This window comes from Bacillus rossius, chromosome 3 (assembly GCF_032445375.1).
Source record: "Bacillus rossius redtenbacheri isolate Brsri chromosome 3, Brsri_v3, whole genome shotgun sequence".
In the NCBI taxonomy this organism is placed as follows: Eukaryota; Metazoa; Arthropoda; class Insecta; order Phasmatodea; family Bacillidae; genus Bacillus; species Bacillus rossius.
In genome coordinates, this window is record NC_086332.1 from 114,509,631 (window position 1) to 114,530,075 (window position 20,445).

Below are 20,445 nucleotides of genomic sequence, written 5' to 3' on the forward strand. Positions count from 1 at the left end.
CGAGTCTGTTTATTTAGTGGCTATTATCAGTCAAAGTGTCCAAACCAACCCAATGAGGGACGAAATTATTCTTTCTACGTGGCTGCCATCATTTGTCAATATGTACAAACCAACCCAATGAGATAATACAATATAGTCTGTCCCTTAAATGTTATCATCCATCATAGTAAGTAAGCAATGGCCCCTTCTCATAAGACACTGGTAGAAGACCCTGTTTCTCATTGACTGTTGTGTAAAGTAATTATGAGTAACATGATTTTTATTTTCGCTTTCTATAATGTCATGCCATAATAACGCAAGATTATATTAAATATAATAGCTGATGGGGAGACCAAATTGTTCATTTGGTCAGAAATTCGCGACCGTGAATGGCTGACTAAAATTCACCAAAATGAGTTAAAATTTAAGGCAAAGCGCGGTTACTTGAAGTTATGACAGTCATGATTGTTGCTGTGAACGCAAACACAGGCACACCCACACAATTGACTCAGCGTTATGCGAATAAGTATCGGTACATGAGCAAACAAAACATATGCTGAATGCATTAAAGAATAGTTAAAATGTTTAATTTTTAAATGAAATAAAGAAAATAACCACATAATAACATTTATATTTTAATTTAAGTATAACTCAGATTTTTTATTTTTGTTATAATCTAATTTCAATAAACTAGTTCTCAGAACATTTTTCTTCTAAAATACGTCTGCAGGTAAAATGTCAATGAAAAATATAATTTGATTCTCTGTCGCACACATAAAACTTTCAACAATTTAGATGTGCTGGAAATTCTAGCTGTTCTAATAATAATTCAATCTAAGATAAAATATCTAGTCACACATTCCAGAATTAAATATCTTCATTGATATAAAATTAGAGCTAAAAATTCTTCATATATATTTTTTTCGTGAACGATTGTATACAAAATTCCATGTAGATAAGTTGTTTCTATTACACGGTAATTAGAATTATCAAAGTATATCCTGAGTCTGTCTCGCTGAAAATATAATTTTTCAGTTACGTATGTGATTTTTTTATTTATTTCAGAACCTTAATCGTTTTTTTACTAATGTGATGTATACCTAAGGAAAATTAATGATCTTTGTGTGGTCCAAAATGCTATAAAACATAGTTTTATTACACCGAGCGAAGAATTTAATATTTATTCCCACTGACCCACGGATGCAGTCGAGGATGATCTCCAGTATGATTAAACATCACGTGGACAATACGAACACTGGTTATCTGGGACTGCCGACCCAAGAGGCATCGTGGCTGTCATGTGAGTGAACTCCGACACGCATACCCCAGTAGCGAGCGAGGTTAAAGCCACGTGCTGGCGACCACGGACATCTTGGTGATCCTGCGGTGGCTCCCCGCTGCCTTCCGCAGCGCGCAGGTCACGCCACAGAACAAGGAGGGGTATAGAAGTGCGACTCTTATAGTGGGAACCGAAACCATGCGTTTTATATTTATAATGTTATTTTTACTACTTGATGGCTAATTCCTTACTAAAAGAGATTTAAACTGTGCGAGAAACGATCAATGCTGTTTTGTAATAAAAAAAGCATGCGCTATATAATAAGTAGGACATGCAACATTTCATGTATTCCACACCACAAATTATATGGCTACCAAAATAAAGTGAATGAATTTTCGCTGGTTTGTTGGCAATACTTCTCACAATCAATGTAGCTAAGTTCTTAATATATTATGGAAGTTACTGTCTAATGGGTGGGCCCAAAACTTCTTCAAGAACTAGGACTCAGTATTGGCAATTAGAGTTTTCCCCCATGGGTGACGCGACAACACAACAACCCTAATGGATCCGGGAAGACACACAGGAAATATTTTTTTTGTACTATTACAAAAGACATCCTTTAGAAACCAGTTGCGTAGAAAAAACAACGCTGTTTTTTTTTCATGTATGAAATACTTTTTTGGAAACAAAACTGACTTTTGAAGTCTGTTAAATAATTACAAATGTTTAATACAAACATATTTTTTTTAACCCATGTAGAAATTATTCCGTTGTTAAAAAATGGAACTTTATTTATTTATCATGCTTATTATTTTTTGCAGTTGATACCGGAAGGTTATTCAAGGAACGTTTAACAAATATAGTAGGTATTGGGACAACACAAAGCAAGAATCCAAACCCAATAGTAGTTAATGCGAAGCGATAGAGTTGGTTGCAGGTTACAAAAAGACAGTGGAATGACCCCGCCCGGATGACCCACCTTGGTGGTGATGAACAAGTCCTCTCTCTTGACGCGGCCAGAGTCCAGCCACCGCTTGAGCGCGCGGCCGATGGCGGCCTCGTTCTCGTAGACGTAGGCCGTGTCGATGTGCCGGTAGCCCGCCTCCAGCGCCGCATCCAGCGCTTCTTCCATCGCCTCGCCGTAGCACTGCGCAGCGCCTCGCCTCTACACAACTGTGGCCAGTTCCCTGCTGCCGTTTACAACTACATCAATATCAGGTTCGACATTCAGTTTTACAGCGTTTTTAAAATTATATGATACTTAAGTGGCAAAAGAAATTAATCGAAAGTTAAAAAAAAAATAGTGCAAAAAATTTGGTTACCGCAGCTAGAATTTTTTTTTAATTATTACAAAAAGAAGAAGCAGAGATTTAGTCACCTGAGATGTGATTGCAAAATATTTTTTTTACGTATTTTGGTTATTCTTGAACTGGGGAGGAAATATATAAACCGTTATTTTGAACAAACGCCATTAAGGTAACTATTAATGCCCGGTATGGACCCTGTTTGCATCAGCAATTCGGAAACCGTAAAAACGCTAACAATGGCATGTCCAAAATAATAATTTAGAAGAGTGTTGCATTCAGGCCGCACTACAGGACTGTCGAAGTCACCCAGGCAGCTCTTGTCTGTTTCCCAGTCGTCCAGGCCGGGTAGCTGCCGGCAGATCCCCCGCCTGGCCAGGCCGGGTAGCTGCCCTTAGATCCCCGCCTGGCCAGGCCGGGTAGCTGCCGGCAGATCCCCCGCCCGGCCAGGGTGACAGCAGCTCAGTTACACAGCACAGTTTTAGATTCCTGTTGGCCGTTAGGCGCAGGCAGAGAGCCATGACTTCAAATAACTCAGTCAAGCGTTAACCTGTATTTTATATAAATATTTTTCTTAATTGTAATATATATTTTTAATATTTAAATCTTAATATTTCTGGATGTATTTTTAATGATCTTTAAGTGCTAGGCCTCAGTGAATGAGATATTTGCGGCCAGACTGAGTCGCGGGCGCGCCGTGAGAGGGCGTGACTAAGCCGTGCAGTCGGGATTGACCGGGAAGCGGACGACATCGGCGCACGCAGCGACGCCTCTCGGCTGTTGTGTCGGGCTCCGGAGTTTACGCTACTTTGCGCTGAGACGCATACTCTTTACGCATCATAAACTAACTGTGATGCATCCAGTAACTGAGAATTTATATGCCTACGCAACGTGCAATACATTGTTACGTTGATCAGCCTTACGACGGAGATCGTAGGAGGAAGAATGCTGTAGACGTGCTCAGAGAAGAGGCGGAACGAAAGTTCACAAGCAAGTGGCCACGAACATTCATTATTTACGTCCCACAGAACTCTGGTGTCGGTGGTATATATGAGACAGACAAACTGGTGGAAATGTAGGGTTGAATTTGGCGTCCCGAATTACCTTCTTACGCGGTGACGAATTTTGGTACCGGCTCACACGTAAGAAGTTTAGCTGCCTATCGTGAAGTCGTGAAATTCAATTTATGAGAATAACGTTTACACATTAGAACTGCTAAGTTAAAATGCAATGTTTGCAAGGAACTCCCTTTTATATCGTTTGGTAGTACACTTGAGATACGTTAATATATTTCCCGGGAAAAGGACTGTAATGAATTTTAGTCTGATATGTTTATGTAATTTCTTTTATATTTTTTTTACATGCAGTTTGTAGGTACTAAGACGGCTTGCCATAAAATGCAAGGGAGCGCCCAGTTTTATTTGGTTAGTTGTATTCATAACCGAGTCATTACTATATACATGATAATTGTATCTTATATTATTTTTATGGTATTTTTTAAGATGATATCTCATCGTGTTGAAGAATAAATTATGAAATCACATGAATTTATAGGAATGTACGTGATACAGTAATGTTATTTTACGGCTATAAATTTAATTTATTTTATTTGTTATTACAGTTATAGGGATTCCGATTCACGAATTTTTTAGATGTTTGAAAATGATTCAGTTAAATGGGGATACAGTTTGCCGGAAAACAAATGAAGTTCAAAATAAATTTGCAAAAGTTATTTAATTAATTTGAACTGCTACTTCAAAAAACTACCTCATTAATTTTGAATTGTTTGTACTTTGTTGTAATGCCTGCACCCTTAATGAAGGGTTTGAATACATCAGATAATTTTTCACGAGTTCATGAAGTTAAATAATAATTTTTATTATGTTATGCAAATCAGATTAAACTCTTTATTTCAGAGAACGCGTGGAATGAATATTTGTAGAAATTCCAGATAACCGATGAAATTTGCAAACACTGCGTGACCTGGAAGTTTAAAATAGCCCTTCATACTGCTATCGATAAATAAATAAATTAGCTATAGCAAAATTTAGGTTGTCGTAGGTGGCAATTACCACAATATTTGCTAACATTTTATCAAAGTAGATTCACACATATTAAAAACATTTGCTATGAATGAAATGTTATTTTAAGATATGTCCTAGGTGCAGGGCCGCAACTATAGTCTCTGGCACCCGGAGCATGAATGGATTCATGCGCCCCCCCCCTCTTATTTTTGCACATACCACACCAATAAAGCGGGGGGTCCGGGGGCCCTCCCACGGAAAAAATGGTGCTATTTAAGCATTTTCCATACCTACATGTAACAGTTTTTGTGCTACTGTAACTTCCATGCATGAACCCACTATGTCCACAAAGTAGTCCGTATAATCACTACTCTTGTTCATTAAATTGTCGTCATAAATGTTTTTTAAAGATTCAAATTCAACTTGCGAGACCTTTTTGCAGCAAAGATTTTGATGATATCATCATAGCAAATAGAGGATGCTCTTCCTCACAGCCAGTGGTACCACCCTCTCTGACAACATTGTACTGTATTCGTATAGAGGACGCATTAAAACTTTCTAACTTCTCCCTTTACCATTTTTTATGTTAATGATGACCTTAACATTTTTCTCAGCGTATTTTAAAATAAATATGTTGAGACTTTATATTGTAAATCAGATTAGACATTCCTGGCATGCAAGTTAAAAAACTTTTTACCAGTTACCAGTTGTAGTAGGAATTACAATGCAAGCGATTTCGGCGCCCCACAGCTTTGCGCCCGGGGCGTATGCCCCCCTAGTTGCGGTCCTGCCTAGGTGTACTAACCTGAAACGTGCCCAGGCCCACTATCGGCATCTTGGAGCAGTTGTTGAGCTCCAAGTAAGGCTTCAGCTCCTCCATCCTTCAGGCGTGCAGCAGGTGGTGAGCTGGTGAGCTGGTGAGCTGGTGAGCTGGTGAGCTGGTGAGCTGGTGAGCTGGTGAGCTGGTGAGCCTGTGAGCTGGTGAGCTGGTGAGCTGGTGAGCTGGTGAGCTGGTGAGCTGGTGAGCTGGTGAGCTGGTGAGCTGGTGAGCTGGTGAGCTGGTGAGCTGGTGAGCCTGTGAGCTGGTGAGCTGGTGAGCTGGTGAGCCTGTGAGCTGGTGAGCTGGTGAGCTGGTGAGCTGTTGAGCCTGTGAGCTGGTGAGCTGGTGAGCTGGTGAGCTGGTGAGCTGGTGAGCTGGTGAGCTGGTGAGCTGGTGAGCTGGTGAGCTGGTGAGCTGGTGAGCCTGTGAGCTGGTGAGCTGGTGAGCTGGTGAGCCTGTGAGCTGGTGAGCTGGTGAGCTGGTGAGCTGTTGAGCCTGTGAGCTGGTGAGCTCTCCCGCCAGCACCTGACCGGTCCGCCTGCGGTGAAGGTTAGTGCTGTCGACAAACAAGTAAGCACAAATGAATGAGGGTAGTATCCTTAGTTATTTTGCTAATAATGTTTCGTGTTTTTACAAATTATTTTAACTAAATCGTTATATAAACATTTGTATTTATTTATTCCACTTGTTTTTGGCGCAGTTAAGGCATATGCGACTTCTTTTACACTGAACCATGAGCCATAAACAATGTATACTATGTTATACCTAGGAATCCAACATGAAAATACATAGTAACAAATTACAACAATTAATGATAAATCTACTATCAATTTAAGATCCAACGTTTGTACTAACATAAACCATATAAAAAAATTATTTAGTATTAAAAAAATATTAAATAATAACCTAAAACATTAAATAGTGTTTTAAAAATAAAAATTTAAAAAAAAATATTTTTATTATGATATCTACTGTATTTCTTTCACACACTAGCACACACGTTCATTATGTATTCCCTTGGTTAGGTGTCTGTAAATTGAAAGAGTCAATTTTTTTTTAATTATATTTTTTAAATGTCTTGGTAGACCTCGGTGTCCATCATGGTCAAGGCTGTCGCAGAGTTGACATGCAGTGGCTGTAAAGGTTTTCAACATTGTTTATAAAAGGCTTTTTCTACTTAACAAGTCCTACTTATTTATTCGTTTTTTATGAGATTCAAGGCAAAAAAATTATGTCAGTTTCAAAATGTACTTGAATCATGAAATCATGTAGTATATAGTTTTGAATTAAGCATTCATATGTATAGTTCGTCCTAAATTTAATCATTTTTAGGATATCATTCATAATAATTAAATATTAGGTATCACAAAAACCTGTAAATCTCAAGTTTCTCTTATTTTGGTAAAAAATATTTTTGATTGATTTATAAATAATATACCTAAAATAAAGTGTTTATTAGTAAGACCACACACGAAGAGTTAATTCAAAACTGTATATATGCCACACGATTTCAAGCTTTTAGCACTCGCTTGGAGTGACATAAATATGTGCCGTTAGGTTCACAAAAATCTTTTGAATACGGAAGTTTCGGGTAAAAAACACTTTAAAGACAATAAAATATGGTTGTATTATAATTCACTTAAAATCATGTAAAAAAACACAACACGACGTATTAGAAGACAAATAATTTCGGATACAACCACCTAAGCCAAATGGGCAGCGTCTAGGACTAGCTTTATGGCAGGGAGCCTCAGTGTTGTGTTAGAGCATTTGTGTCCCATCCCAGACAAGCTAACCTCGATGTTCGGTTGCGTGAAAAAAATGTATATTTTCGATTTGCGTAAACATAGCGGACGCTTCCGCTATCCATGTCATTTTTTCGGGGCGGCACCAATGACTATCGCAGTGACTATCACAGTGACAGTGCCACTGACTACCGCAGTGACTACCGCAGTGACAGTGCCACTGACTACCGCAGTGACAGTGCCACTGACTACCGCAGTGATTACCACAGTCACGGTGCCACTGGCTACCACAGGTACTACCACATTCACGGTGCCAATGGCTACCACAGGTACTACCACAGTTACGGCGCCACTGACTACCGCAGTGACTACCACAGTTACGGCGCCACTGACTACCGCAGTGACTACCACAGTGACAGTGCCACTGACTACCACAGGTACTACCACATTGACGGGGCCACTGACTACCGCAGGTACTACCACAGTCACGGTGCCACTGGCTACCACAGGTACTACCACAGTCACGGTGCCAATGGCTACCACAGGTACTACCACAGTTACGGCGCCACTGACTACCGCAGTGACTACCACAGTGACAGCGCCACTGATTACCACAGGTACTACCACAGTCACGGTGCCACTGACTACCGCAGGTACTACCACAGTCACGGTGCCACTGGCTACCACAGGTACTACCACAGTCACGGTGCCAATGGCTACCACAGGTACTACCACAGTTACGGCGCCACTGACTACCGCAGTGACTACCACAGTGACAGCGCCACTGATTACCACAGGTACTACCACAGTCACGGTGCCACTGGCTACCACAGGTACTACCACAGTCACGGTGCCACTGGCTACTACAGGTACTACCACATTGACGGGGCCACTGACTACCGCCGGTACTACCACAGTCACGGTGCCACTGGCTACCACAGGTACTACCACAGTGACAGTGCCACTGACTACCACAGGTACTACCACATTGACGGGGCCACTGGCTACCGCAGGTACTACCACAGTGACGGTGCCACTGGCTACTACAGGTACTACCACAGTGACGGCGCCACTGACTACCGCAGGTACTACCACAGTGACAGTGCCACTGACTACCACAGGTACTACCACAGTTACGGCGCCACTGACTACCGAAGTGACTACCACAGTTACGGCGCCACTGACTACCGCAGGTACTACCAGAGTGACGGGGCCACTGACTACCACAGGTACTACCACATTGACGGGGCCACTGACTACCGCAGGTACTACCAGAGTGACGGGGCCACTGACTACCGCAGGTACTACCACATTGACGGGGCCACTGACTACCGCAGGTACTACCACATTGACGGGGCCACTGACTACCACAGGTACTACCACATTGACGGGGCCACTGACTACCACAGGTACTACCACATTGACGGGGCCACTGACTACCACAGGTACTACCAGAGTGACGGGGCCACTGACTACCGCAAGTACTACCACAGTGACAGTGCCACTGACTACCACAGGTACTACCACAGTGACAGTGCCACTGACTACCACAGGTACTACCACATTGACGGGGCCACTGACTACCACAGGTACTACCACATTGACGGGGCCACTGACTACCACAGGTACTACCACAGTTACGGCGCCACTGACTACCGCAGGTACTACCAGAGTGACGGGGCCACTGACTACCACAGGTACTACCACATTGACGGGGCCACTGACTACCGCAGGTACTACCAGAGTGACGGGGCCACTGACTACCGCAGGTACTACCACATTGACGGGGCCACTGACTACCACAGGTACTACCAGAGTGACGGGGCCACTGACTACCGCAGGTACTACCACAGTGACAGTGCCACTGACTACCACAGGTACTACCACAGTGACAGTGCCACTGACTACCACAGGTACTACCACATTGACGGGGCCACTGACTACCACAGGTACTACCACATTGACGGGGCCACTGACTACCGCAGTGACTACCAGAGTGACGGCGTTACTAGAGAGCTCGGCGGACTCCTGAGTTGGCGTCCACCGGGGCAACACCGCTGTTCTACCTGTCACTACCGCCCCGATGTGAACACGGCCCTGAGACAAATGTTGTGTGGAACACAGTGACATATTTTTTTTTTTTTTTCGATGCTGTTAAATTTACTGTTATAAATACTTAATGCATTTAAATTTTAGTTTGCTGTTTTTTTTTTAAATTGGTTTGAATCCACCTTTTAAAATTTTCGGTTTATTTGTAAGTGTATTAATCTTTTTTTTTTTACAAGTGCCAATAGTTGGTTTCTTTAAAAGTTTTTGGTGTTGCTTACATATTATTTAAACTTTACTGCCGAACGTCAGGCGGCGAGAGTAGAAGCTAGTAGAGGATATTTTCGGTGCATTAGTTTGGCGCGCTTGGTTTTGGGTTTGTGATGTCGGAAGCAGCCGCGAGAGCGCTGGTGTCGCGGCGTGTGCAAGTGAGCAGCGCTGGGCTCGAGGAGAAGTGGGCGTGCTGCAGGCGAGGAGTGCAGCGGGGCGGCATGCAGTGTGCTCTCGTGCAGCGGGTTCGCCAGCGCCGCAGCTATGTGCCCCGACCCGCGTAGGTGATACAGCGCCCGGCTTACACTTCTTAGAACTTAACTCTATCGTTAGCCGTGCTAATGAATTGTGATCCGTAAGAACGAACCGAATCCCTGGGAGGCTCTTTTCGGGTATATGAAGGGGCCAGTCAGTGCCATAGAACACAGTCTACAACTTGACTTCAATCCACGACTACTTGGGATCGTCACTGGATCGACCTGCCGTCGCCGCCCGCTCGCCGCCGCCTGAGACGTCACACTGCTGGAGACAGCATCCATGCCAGGATGGACTCTGGAAGATGTAGCGATAAAGTACTGCGCTCCCTCACGTGAACACTTTCGTCGTGTAGTATGCAAGTGACATGTGCGAGTGATTACTTATGTTGGGGAGAAGACGAATAGTTAATGTCGTATTACCGCTGGTATTAATTGAGAGACGAGGTGGTGAAGGTGCAGGGCAAGTGGCGGACATTACCAGAAGTGTCACAGATGGATTGGACTTGACGAACTACGAAGGCGCTCTGAGCAGATAGTGGAAGAGGCCATTCTGTTTGTTGCTAACGAGTGGTCAGAGAGACTGCAGGTGAAGTTCCAGAACTCATCGCAGACCAGTGGAAAATCCGTCCGAACTGCAACCCGGAGTGGACGTGAACGAAGAGTAGTGGCGTGAAGGCGTAGCGGAAGTTCCCGGATCACCGTTTGGTGATGCCCCAAACCACTACGCAGAACCTATGGCGTGAAGACTGAGCGTACGTTGCCGGAACTGTGGTCAGAGGCTGGAGCTGTCGCAGTGGCCGTTTGTCATCTGACGGACACCGAGCAGCGAATGCATGCCGCCTTGAACCGGGTCACCAGAGGGCGACCAGCTGAACTACTAACACCGACAAGGCGAGTGGAGATACATATTTCACGTCCACAAATCATACGAAATTCACTTCCGTGTAGGAACTTGTAAATATTGTACATGTAAATAATTTATGTCTCAATCAGAAGAACTTACTGTTTAGTTTTTGTTGTCTATTTGTGGTTTTGCACTTAAAATAAATTTAAGACTGACATTCCATCATAGAGCAAATATTCAGTAGTGATTGTTTGTGACTCAAGTAAATAAAATGGGCAAACTGTTGGTTAATTGTTTGGTAAATGGAAACTCTTAAATCTTATAAGCATTTTTAATGCAAACAACTTTTTTAACTTATATCAGGGTGCTTGTTGTTTAAATGTGGTTTGTCCTCCTTTTTTTTTTTTTTTTGAGTGCCAAACATTTAGAAGGCTCCCTTTTCTAAAGGTGTGTTGTTAGCAATTGTTTCTCGTATAATTGCTTTAATGTTTCATATTGTTTGTTCACAGCTTAACAAGGGAGTCGTTCCCCCAGCAGAAGTGAGCCATCTCAGCGCAGCTATCAGGATGTGGTCAGATCATCAGAACTGTAACTGTTTGTGCTGCCTGTTGAGCCCCATATAATTTATGTTGAATAAATGTCATTTTTACTGTCAAAGCACACCCTCGTTAGTATTTTTTGAAGATTTTTGGAGGTCTCCCGACCAGAGTTCACTTACTTGACTACGTAGCTACAAATCTACGAGGGTTCAAGACTACAAGCCTACTTGGCTAAGAGGCTGCAGGGCTATAAGGCTATGAGACTACGATTATACAAGGCTCCAACGGGATAGGAGGCTACATGGCTACAAGACTACTTGGCTACGAAGATATAATTCTACGAGGCTACAAGGCTACGAGACTACGAGGCTACAAGGCTACAGGGCTTCAAGTCTACGAGATGACGAGGCTACAAAGCTACAGGGCTACAAGTCTACGAGGCTACATGGCTCCAACTGGCTGCATTCAGTTGCGAGAGTTAATGCATCTCTTGCAAAAAAAAACTTGTTGCAAGTAGTTCCAATTATTGTCAAAAGTTGTTGACTTTTGCTGTGTTGTACAGACTGTCACTGTTTTAAGTGGGATGCAGGATGCTCACTCCATCACGAATGCAAGAGAAGGAGATCTTCGCTAGACCTCAGGGGAAAGGTAAATCGTCTTGTAAGATAATGTTTCACAGTTGTTTTAAAACAAAATAATACTCTGAATAATGAATGTTTAGTTTATTTTTTTCACCACCTGATTAAATTCGTTAACAGGAATTAAACGTTTAAAGGAAACTGAGTTCAATTGCATGACTCGTCTCGAAAAATATTGCTTGCAGCAATTGTTTTCTCAGTAATAACCTGGAGCACACGGAGAGTACAAACAGCCATCTTGAAAGGAATAACCAGGAGCACATGGAGAAATACAACAAAGTAATTTCAGTGTGACCAGAAGCACACGGAAAAAATCCGCTGAAGTCACGTTAGAATAATCGGGAGCACAAAGAGAAAATTAGCTAAATAAAGCCGGAAACAACTAGGAGTACTAGAGAAAACCAACAGAATCATGCAAAATACAGCTCAGTGAATGTTTATGCTGTGGACGACCATAAAATAAAAATATAGAAAATAACTTCAGTCCGCTTGTGAACTTCTCCTTGGTTCAGCGAGGATAGAGTTCCAGCACAAGCCGTGTGGTCACAGGCGTAAATTTTCAAACCCAGAAGTCCGAGCTATCACGGTTCAAAGTACTACTAGTATATACATACAAATACCTCTAACAGCAAGGTTGGCTTGGTAGCCGTGCGGTCAATTTTCTTGGTAGCCAATATCATAAAAATATAACATATGGCATATGGCAACAGTAGAGTACCTCAGAGCCGACACTAGTCAACTAGTGAACCATTGTGCAGGACTGCGGATGAAAAAGACGAATTTAAACGAAGATGGTTGGTGAACTCCCGTTAGTAGGCATCAAGAGGCGAACACGCCCGAGCAAGGCCGATTCCTTACGATTGAGAATCCGCCATAAAGCCGTAGTCCCATAAGTAATACATTGTGCTCGTATCGGCCATTATATACTACTAATCAATTACGCGGAAAAGCATATTTTTTAAGAGATGAAAATCGCATAGTGGCAAGTAAATTTTTTAATTGATCACAAATGAAACCAGCAACGAACAGTGAGCAGCCCCACGGGAGAATTTCCAAAGCAAACACACCGCGGAGCTTGACAAAACAATCGCTTAGAGGATCACAATACGCCGCCAACGAGGATTATGAAATTGTATTTCTCCTGCAATCAGTACCGTGCGACAGTTCCACCGCGAGGCTATTCCCGCGGAAATAAGACTTAATTAACGCGCCCCTCCGTTCTGGAATTGAACATAGTTAAAATACACAGAGACTCGGTCATTCAAGCAGGTGTATGAAAGGGTGCAGGAGTCAACCTCAGGGTATATTTGTAGCAAATAGTGCCAGTGTTGCCAGATTTCCTTGGCTGGATTTACATACAAGTAGAATTAATTTAGCGCATATTAGAATACTTTCCTAATCACATGCAAAAATTTTATTATTATATTTTAATTATTTTTTATACAAATAAGGTCACGTAACTATGTAAAGGAAGATTTTAAGTAGATTGCTTCTGAAACATTATAGGAGATAAATGATTCAGTTTTGTGAATAATTAAAAAAAGCCAGTACATAATGACTGAATAATCAAATTATGCCATACGAAAGCCGAAGTGAATCTCTATCCGTACCTGCAGGGGAGTAGGGGCACCAAAATAAAATTCGCCAGTCCATTAAAACGTCTGCTAAGTTTCCCTAAAGAGAGCGAGTCTACGTCAGAAAGCATGCAAGCCCTGCTAAGAGGACAAATCTGCGGAAGGAGAGAGGAGACCCTCTGCTAAGAGGACTAATGTGCGCCAGAAGGGAGGCGAAGCTCTACTAGGAGAAATAGTCTGCAGCAAGAGGGAGGCAACCCCCTGCTAGAAGTGCGAGTCTTTAGTCTCTACTAGAAGGGTGAGACTAGTAGGAGGGAAAGATTGCGGCAAGAGAGAAACAGACTCCCTGATATGAGGGCAAGTTTGCGGCAGGTGGAAGGCGACCCTCTGTTAAGCGAGCGATTCTGCGGCAGGAAGGATACAACCTCTTGCAAGGTGGCCGAGTCTAAGGAATAAGGGAATCAACACCCAGCTAGGAGGTGTTTCTGTAGTCGGTGGAAGGCCCACCTCTGCTAAAAGAGCGAGTCTGCAACAGGAGAGAGATGCGTCTCTGGTTAGAACGGTGAAACTTGTCAAAAGGGAGGTGAAACTTTGCTAGACCGGTGAGTCTGCAGCAAGAGGTAGACAATTCCGTGCTAGGAAGGTGACTGTACGGCAGAAGGGTGCCGACCCCCTGCTAGGATGGTGAGATATCGGCAGAAGAGAGGCAACCCCCTGCTAGTCGGGTGTGTCTGTGGCAGAAAGGAGGTATAAACCCAGCTAAGAAGCGCTTCTATGGAAGATGGTAGGTAACCTACGCTATAAGGATGAGTCTGTGGCAAGTGAGAGGTAACCTCCTGGTAGGAGAGAAAGTCTGTGGCATGAGGGAGTCGTAACCTGCTAGGAGGGCGAGTCTATGGCGGAAGGGGGGCGATCACCTGCTAGGAGAGTGATTCTGCGCATAGGGGAGGCGACCAGCAACTTGGAGGGCGAGTTTGCGAGAGGAGGAAGGTGACACATTACTTGGAGGACGTATCTGCGGCCGGGGGGAGGCTGCCATATTCTGGGAGAGCGAGTCTGTGGCAGAAGGGAGGTGACTCCCTGCTATAAGGGCGAGTCTACAACAGAAGGGAGGCGACTCTCTGTTAGGAGGACGATACTGCGACAGGAGGGAAGCGACAACCTGCTAGGAAGGTTTAAGTGGTGCCGGCTACATACTTGTACGTACTTGTATAGTTTTCTGTATATGTGTGTTAAAACCAGTTATTTGGTTTGATTTGGTGTCGCTACAATTGTAGAAGTTTTGAAAAATATTCATATATATTTGGTTAAACAATATTTCAAACACAATACATACAAATATAAATCAAAATTGTTGTTGTTTTATTTCAGGTATTATAACATTTGCCGCAATAATTATGAAAGTGGAGCTAAGACGGCTGTGTTCCTAGTTCACTTCTAGCTTTGGTAGAGTGAATAGTGACTCTTTTTTGTAAGTATCCTGGGAATTAGATTGCATTTGTATGATTACAATGTCGATTTTGGTGTAAGGTGGGCCATCAGCAGTGAGGTTTTCATGTCAGAGACATTTACGATTACCTGGGAGATCTTGATGAAATACATACCATCAACAACAGACATCTAAATGGTAGCGACTTCGATGTCCGCGGATATCCCAATGTAATGTGTACGCTAAAGGAGGTTTTACTGCATACAGTACCATCAGCTGAGGAAATATCTTTCACCCGGATAATCAACCTGTTTGAAAATGGTGAATATATCAACGATAATTACTGGAGCTACAACAGTAACTTCCAAACATCGAAGTCACGACCGTGCAAAGTTCTCGAACAACAGTAATGCTTGTTAACGCGAGAAGAGATAGTGTACTAATAATTCTCTTCGCAATATGTTTGGCTGTAAAATATGTCTCAAGCAATTTTGTAAGATGAATAAGTCAAAAAGACATTTGAAAATCTGCAAAGTTTCTGTTGCACGGCAGGTAGTAAATGTTTTGCTACAATAGCTATGCATCGACGCGCTTAAGAGTATTGCGGAAACTAGTAAAACAGCATTAACGTCAGCATCTGGCTTGGTCTGAAAGTTTAGTTGCCATCGAATAAATATCCTTACAACTACTGTGATATGTCGTTCACATTTTCCAATGATGCAGGAAGATAAGAGATTACTTTTTTGAAGAATCCTTCTCGTATGAACATTCGCTGTGATGGTGAAGTTCAGTTACCTACACTGGAACTACCTGCAAACATTTCGAAACCTCTGTTTAAGTGGGAGACTCGTATACGTATGTACATTCTCCTAAACAGATGTGCAGCAATATATTGCGATATCGCCTGAATATGAATCTAAATCGAAGACTGCCCTTGGTGTTTTACAGGTAAATGATAATGGGTTCCACTTAAAATGTTGAAAGATTAGTATTACATGAGTCAAAATACATTTAAACTTTTCTTGGCGATATAAAGCATAACTTAATGTCGTAGCAACGCACGGATCTTTAAAATTTAACTAATAGGGTTTCTGTCTGTGTGGTAAAACATATCGGTTCGAAGACCAAGTGTAGACATGTGCTTTCGAGACAGTGACTTATCCCATTTACAATGCCAACGAAGTGAAGCAGTCTGTTAAACACAGTATATAAAAACTCTGTCTGTAAGAAGAAGACTATGTAGGGAAAGGATCTGGCTAATCTCGGTATTCAGTAAACAAATTGTAGCTGAAAATTAGTCAGTTCAAGCCAATTCATAACTAAATGCTTATTACATTGCAAACTTTTGCAAGTGTTCCTGTAGTAGAGTAAAGTAACATAAAAATTATGTAAAAGTTTAATTTTTATTTCTTTTAACTGAAATTTAAACTTTTATGGTGAAACATTAGATTTTATTTAAATAAATTGTAAATGTTTTAGATGCTCTACAACCGTGTTTGGCCCCGGCCAAGGACCTAAACAGGGACGTTATTAGATCGAATCAATCAATATTTTAATAGTTTAAATGTTGTATGATACTTGGAATTTTTTTCAGAATTTTCCATATAGCGGACAAAATAGCCGACATGATGGCGGATGCTATGACAGTCTGGTGATTGTCTCTATTGTTCTCTAGCGAGTTAAAAAAAGCAATATGGTGTCAACAAACTTTAGCAGACAGTCAAGATGGATTCAAGATGGCATCATAGGCCTACTGGTTGGCGTAAGATACTCCTTGGCATTAGTGGTGGGGTCCAGTCTGCCAGTAGCTACCATTGGAGAAGGATTATTTTTTTTGCCTTACAGGGTTCGAACTGGGGACTCCAAGAACCATAATATAAGTGCGTTTTTTAAATTATTATTTTGTTAAAATATAAAATAAATAAGCCTAGGTAAAAAGGACGCATACGTGTCGCGGCCGTGATGGGCCTATTTCAAGTAACAACACATTTAAGCAAGAGAGAAGAAAAAAGAGTGGAAAATGACGCCATTTAGTGCGTGGTGAAGTTAATTCCCTCGGGGAATATTTATACATGGCGAGGCTATTTTCGGCGTTAGCACTAAGATAATTACGTCTGCATACAGGGCAATAGTCAGAGACGCCCTGACATTGAATGCAGAGGGCTTGCATTCAATTTCCGTGAGTTGCGACGTATTTTCTGAACGATCATAATCGTCCAGAGGTAAGGTATGGCCTGCATCATCCTTGTATAGTGACGCTAACGTAATTTTTACCGTCAACTTCATTGAAAAATTATTAGGACAAACTTTAATCTATTATTAAATTACGTGACTATTGACTTTCGGCAAAGATCGGCAATTTAATTACGAACCGCAATTTATTCACACACAGGATCAGGGGTCATGCAGATAGGAATCTCATGCTCGAGCAAACTGGCACAAACCCCAAAACGTTTACGTTGTGAACACTTCCAGGAACTTAATACATTTATTTATTTTTGTTTAAGAGTCATATTGTATACGAGAATCCCATAGACTGGACTAATTTAGCTATTTAATATTTGTTTTTGTGATACCATGACTCGAGGTTTTTCATGCTGATATGTTTGATTTAATAAAAATAATTATTAATAATATTATTTTTACTTTCACATGTTGAATACCTCTGGCACCCTAAAACCAAATCCTGTATTAGAGTACAAACGTAATTAAAAAAAAATATTAATTTGTTCAAGTACAGGTGTGTGTACATGTTGTAGCAAAAAACGGACCTTTGAAATATAACTTGTGGTGGGACTGTATATATGGAAAAGCATATTCATTCGATGAAAAAGTGAAGAAGTGTGCATTCAATTCATTGGCTGCAGTAATTTTCAATTCTGACGATGTGAAGCAAACTTTAAACACTGTATCCAGAAACTCTGTCAAGAAGAGGAGAACTATGTCGGCAAAGGTTCTGGTTGGTCTCTGTCTAGTATAAACCAAATGGAGCTAAGAATAAGTCATTTCATGCCTACGCAGGGCTAAATATTAATAAGATTGCTGGCTTCGCAATTGTTCCTGTAGTAAAATAGAAATTATGTTATAAATATTATGTTTGTGATAGAACTTGCAGTGTTTAATTCCTCGAACCTGACACAATTCTGGTTTTTAAATTAAATTTATTTTTTGCTTCGTTCAGAGATCGAACCAAGTATCGATTCAATATGTAAAGTAATGTGTGATTTTGTCGGTGAATTTTGGAATTTTTTCGGAATTTCTAGCATTGAAATTATGGATTTTCAAAATGGCAGCCGTAACGAAACATGCAACATTAATAGGATCAATTTGGCGGTCGTAACGTAAAGTGTAACGATGACATCGTACTCAACCAAGATGCTGGCGAAACCAAAAGTGCAACATTTATATAATCCAAGATGGTGACCATAATGATGAGTGCAACAGTGGATTTTAAGTAATATTTAATGAAATTTTTATTAATCATTTCAAATTAATTAATTTTTTTAATGATTTTTTTAAAAAATTCCGATTTTCTAGCATTAAAATTACGGATTTTCAAGATGGCGGACATTACGTCACTAGGTGACGATATATATACTTTGACATAAGTGGTGGGGGAGTCAGTCTGCCAGCGGCTTCCTTGGAAAAAGGATCGGTCGACATTTTTTTTTTTTTGCCCTCACTTGGTTCGAACTGAGGCCTCCGAGCTCCATGTCGAAAAAGTACCTATGTTTTTAAAATATTTTTATAAAAATTTTATTAATTTAATTTTTTATAAATTTAAATTTTTTTCATTGAAATCGTATAATAAATAAAGATTTTAAAGATGGCGGCCGTAACGGAAATTGCAACGGTGACGTCATAATCCAAGATGGCGGTCATGGTATCCTCATTCCTAGAAATGGCTTATAGGAGGCTTTATACATGGATGCTTAAGCCGTTTTTAGGATTTGGAGTTCTTTCTAAGGCAAAACGACTTTTAAGGTTTTTGTAAATCCTAATTTTTGAATTGTGTAATTTTTGAGATTTTTTGGCGGAATTTATTTTCCAAAAAAATGGAAATTTTGGCGAAGTTTGAGGAATTTTTGGTTACTTTTGGAAAATTTTGGCAAAATTTGAAGGTCTAGGGTCAAGGTCAAGTTCAAGGTCACGGTCATCCAAGATGGCTGCCGTGACGTCACAATCTAAGATGGCGGTCGGCACATCTGGCACCACACCCAGGACCCGTGTGCCAGTAGCCCCATTTACATACTACTGTTATGGATTTCCAAAATAGCAGACGTGACGTCATACTGAAAATTTCTGATAACAAATGGCGGAAAGTTCTATAATCCAAGGTGGTGGAATGTTCTAGAGTAAATAATAGCAGCTGTGCAGTCATAATCCAAGCTAGCAGCCAGGTTAAAGTCGAAGCAAAATTTCCCTCGCTGCTTACTGGCGGCTGGTAGATGGGGAATTTAAACCGCTTTAGAAACATTTCAAGACTTCGACTTTTTTGGGGGAATTAAAACGGGAATTTTTTTTCAAACCGGGAATTTTTTAGGTATTGCTATAAACTGTTAAACAGTTGAACTGTTCGCCAAATTAAAGTGTGGGTTCTTCATGGTCAATAACATTGAAAAGTTTCTATCTCTCTTGAACGACCAATCAAAATAAAGGGGCGTGTAGTAAGGAATTTAAAGTCGTCAACTGGCCAATAACACTAGATATTGCCGTTGACGTAATTTATATGTTCAAATAAAGAACACCACAAGCGGCTTGTAATTTAACAACCAGGCGAACAGTTTCACAGTCGGACACTTTATCCCGTATCCCGTGGGGATATGTATCGACTGTTCTTCGCATCAACTTGTCGCCACAGCTTTTAGTGCCTAGATTTCCCGGTTTGTCATGCTAGCTCGCCACGGCAGCCTGGCATTTAGTGCCTTGGTTGAACGTACTTCAAATTTTGTTGCTGTAGCAAAATCTTTTTTTTTTTTAAATAATTGGGGTAAATTATTTATTTTCTACTAATTTTTGTTTCATGTTATCATCAATTGTTTCAATGAAATAATTTTGCTAAAGTGATAAAATTCGCGGTGGTTGTAGAACTCCATTCGATTAAACATAATCAAGACGCTCAGTGTTCTATCTTAAATACTATTTATTATTTACAACAAATATGTGGCAACTCTAAATTTAAATAAGTAATCCCGCCTTGAGAAGTACTTTAGACGATTCTTCATACACACACACACACACACACACATATATATATATATATATATATATATATATATATATAACTATAACAACTAATTTTGCCACAATGAACTTGCAGCCAAAATTTGTCGGTCGAATTCTGACCAACTCTGTACGTCGTTCGCTACAAAATCTCTAGAGATTTCACCTGCTGCTATCAATGGTGATTTATCAAACCACGCTTGCCTCTCACCTTGCAAAATTAAGTGAAGGTTTAAATACGTTTCTCGCTTTTTTATAGGAAAAAAACACTGTTTCATCTCATTTCCAATGAGAGTTAGTTTAGTAAAAACACAATTATTGCAAAACAAAGTAAAACAAAATAAATTGGTAACATGTCAGATTTGACTAGTATAGTTTAATAGCTCTTTAAATTCAAAACCGTAAAGCTTTCAAAAAATAACATTTTTCCAGATATATTATTTTAAATCACAAGTCATATTTCTGAAGCACTAC

The 20,445-nt window shown here is 41.0% G+C and overlaps 2 protein-coding genes across 2 annotated transcripts in view; one reads left to right on the forward strand and one right to left on the reverse strand.

The window, feature by feature from the left end:
* Positions 1 to 20,445, reverse strand: part of LOC134531491 (1,5-anhydro-D-fructose reductase-like) — a 49,282-nt gene that overhangs the window by 21,338 nt on the left and 7,499 nt on the right. Inside the window, exons 3-4 of the mRNA XM_063367200.1 lie at positions 5,392 to 5,962; positions 2,238 to 2,405 (exon numbers count right to left, since the gene is read on the reverse strand). Of these exons, the coding sequence (XP_063223270.1) occupies positions 2,238 to 2,405; positions 5,392 to 5,466 (243 nt within the window). The 5' untranslated portion in view covers positions 5,467 to 5,962. The remainder of the gene's footprint in view (positions 1 to 2,237; positions 2,406 to 5,391; positions 5,963 to 20,445) is intronic.
* LOC134531365 (uncharacterized) lies at positions 7,275 to 9,751 on the forward strand. The gene is made up of 2 exons (XM_063367065.1): positions 7,275 to 9,147; positions 9,591 to 9,751. Exons 1-2 carry the CDS (start codon positions 7,275 to 7,277, stop codon positions 9,749 to 9,751), a joined length of 2,034 nt encoding a protein of 677 aa, XP_063223135.1.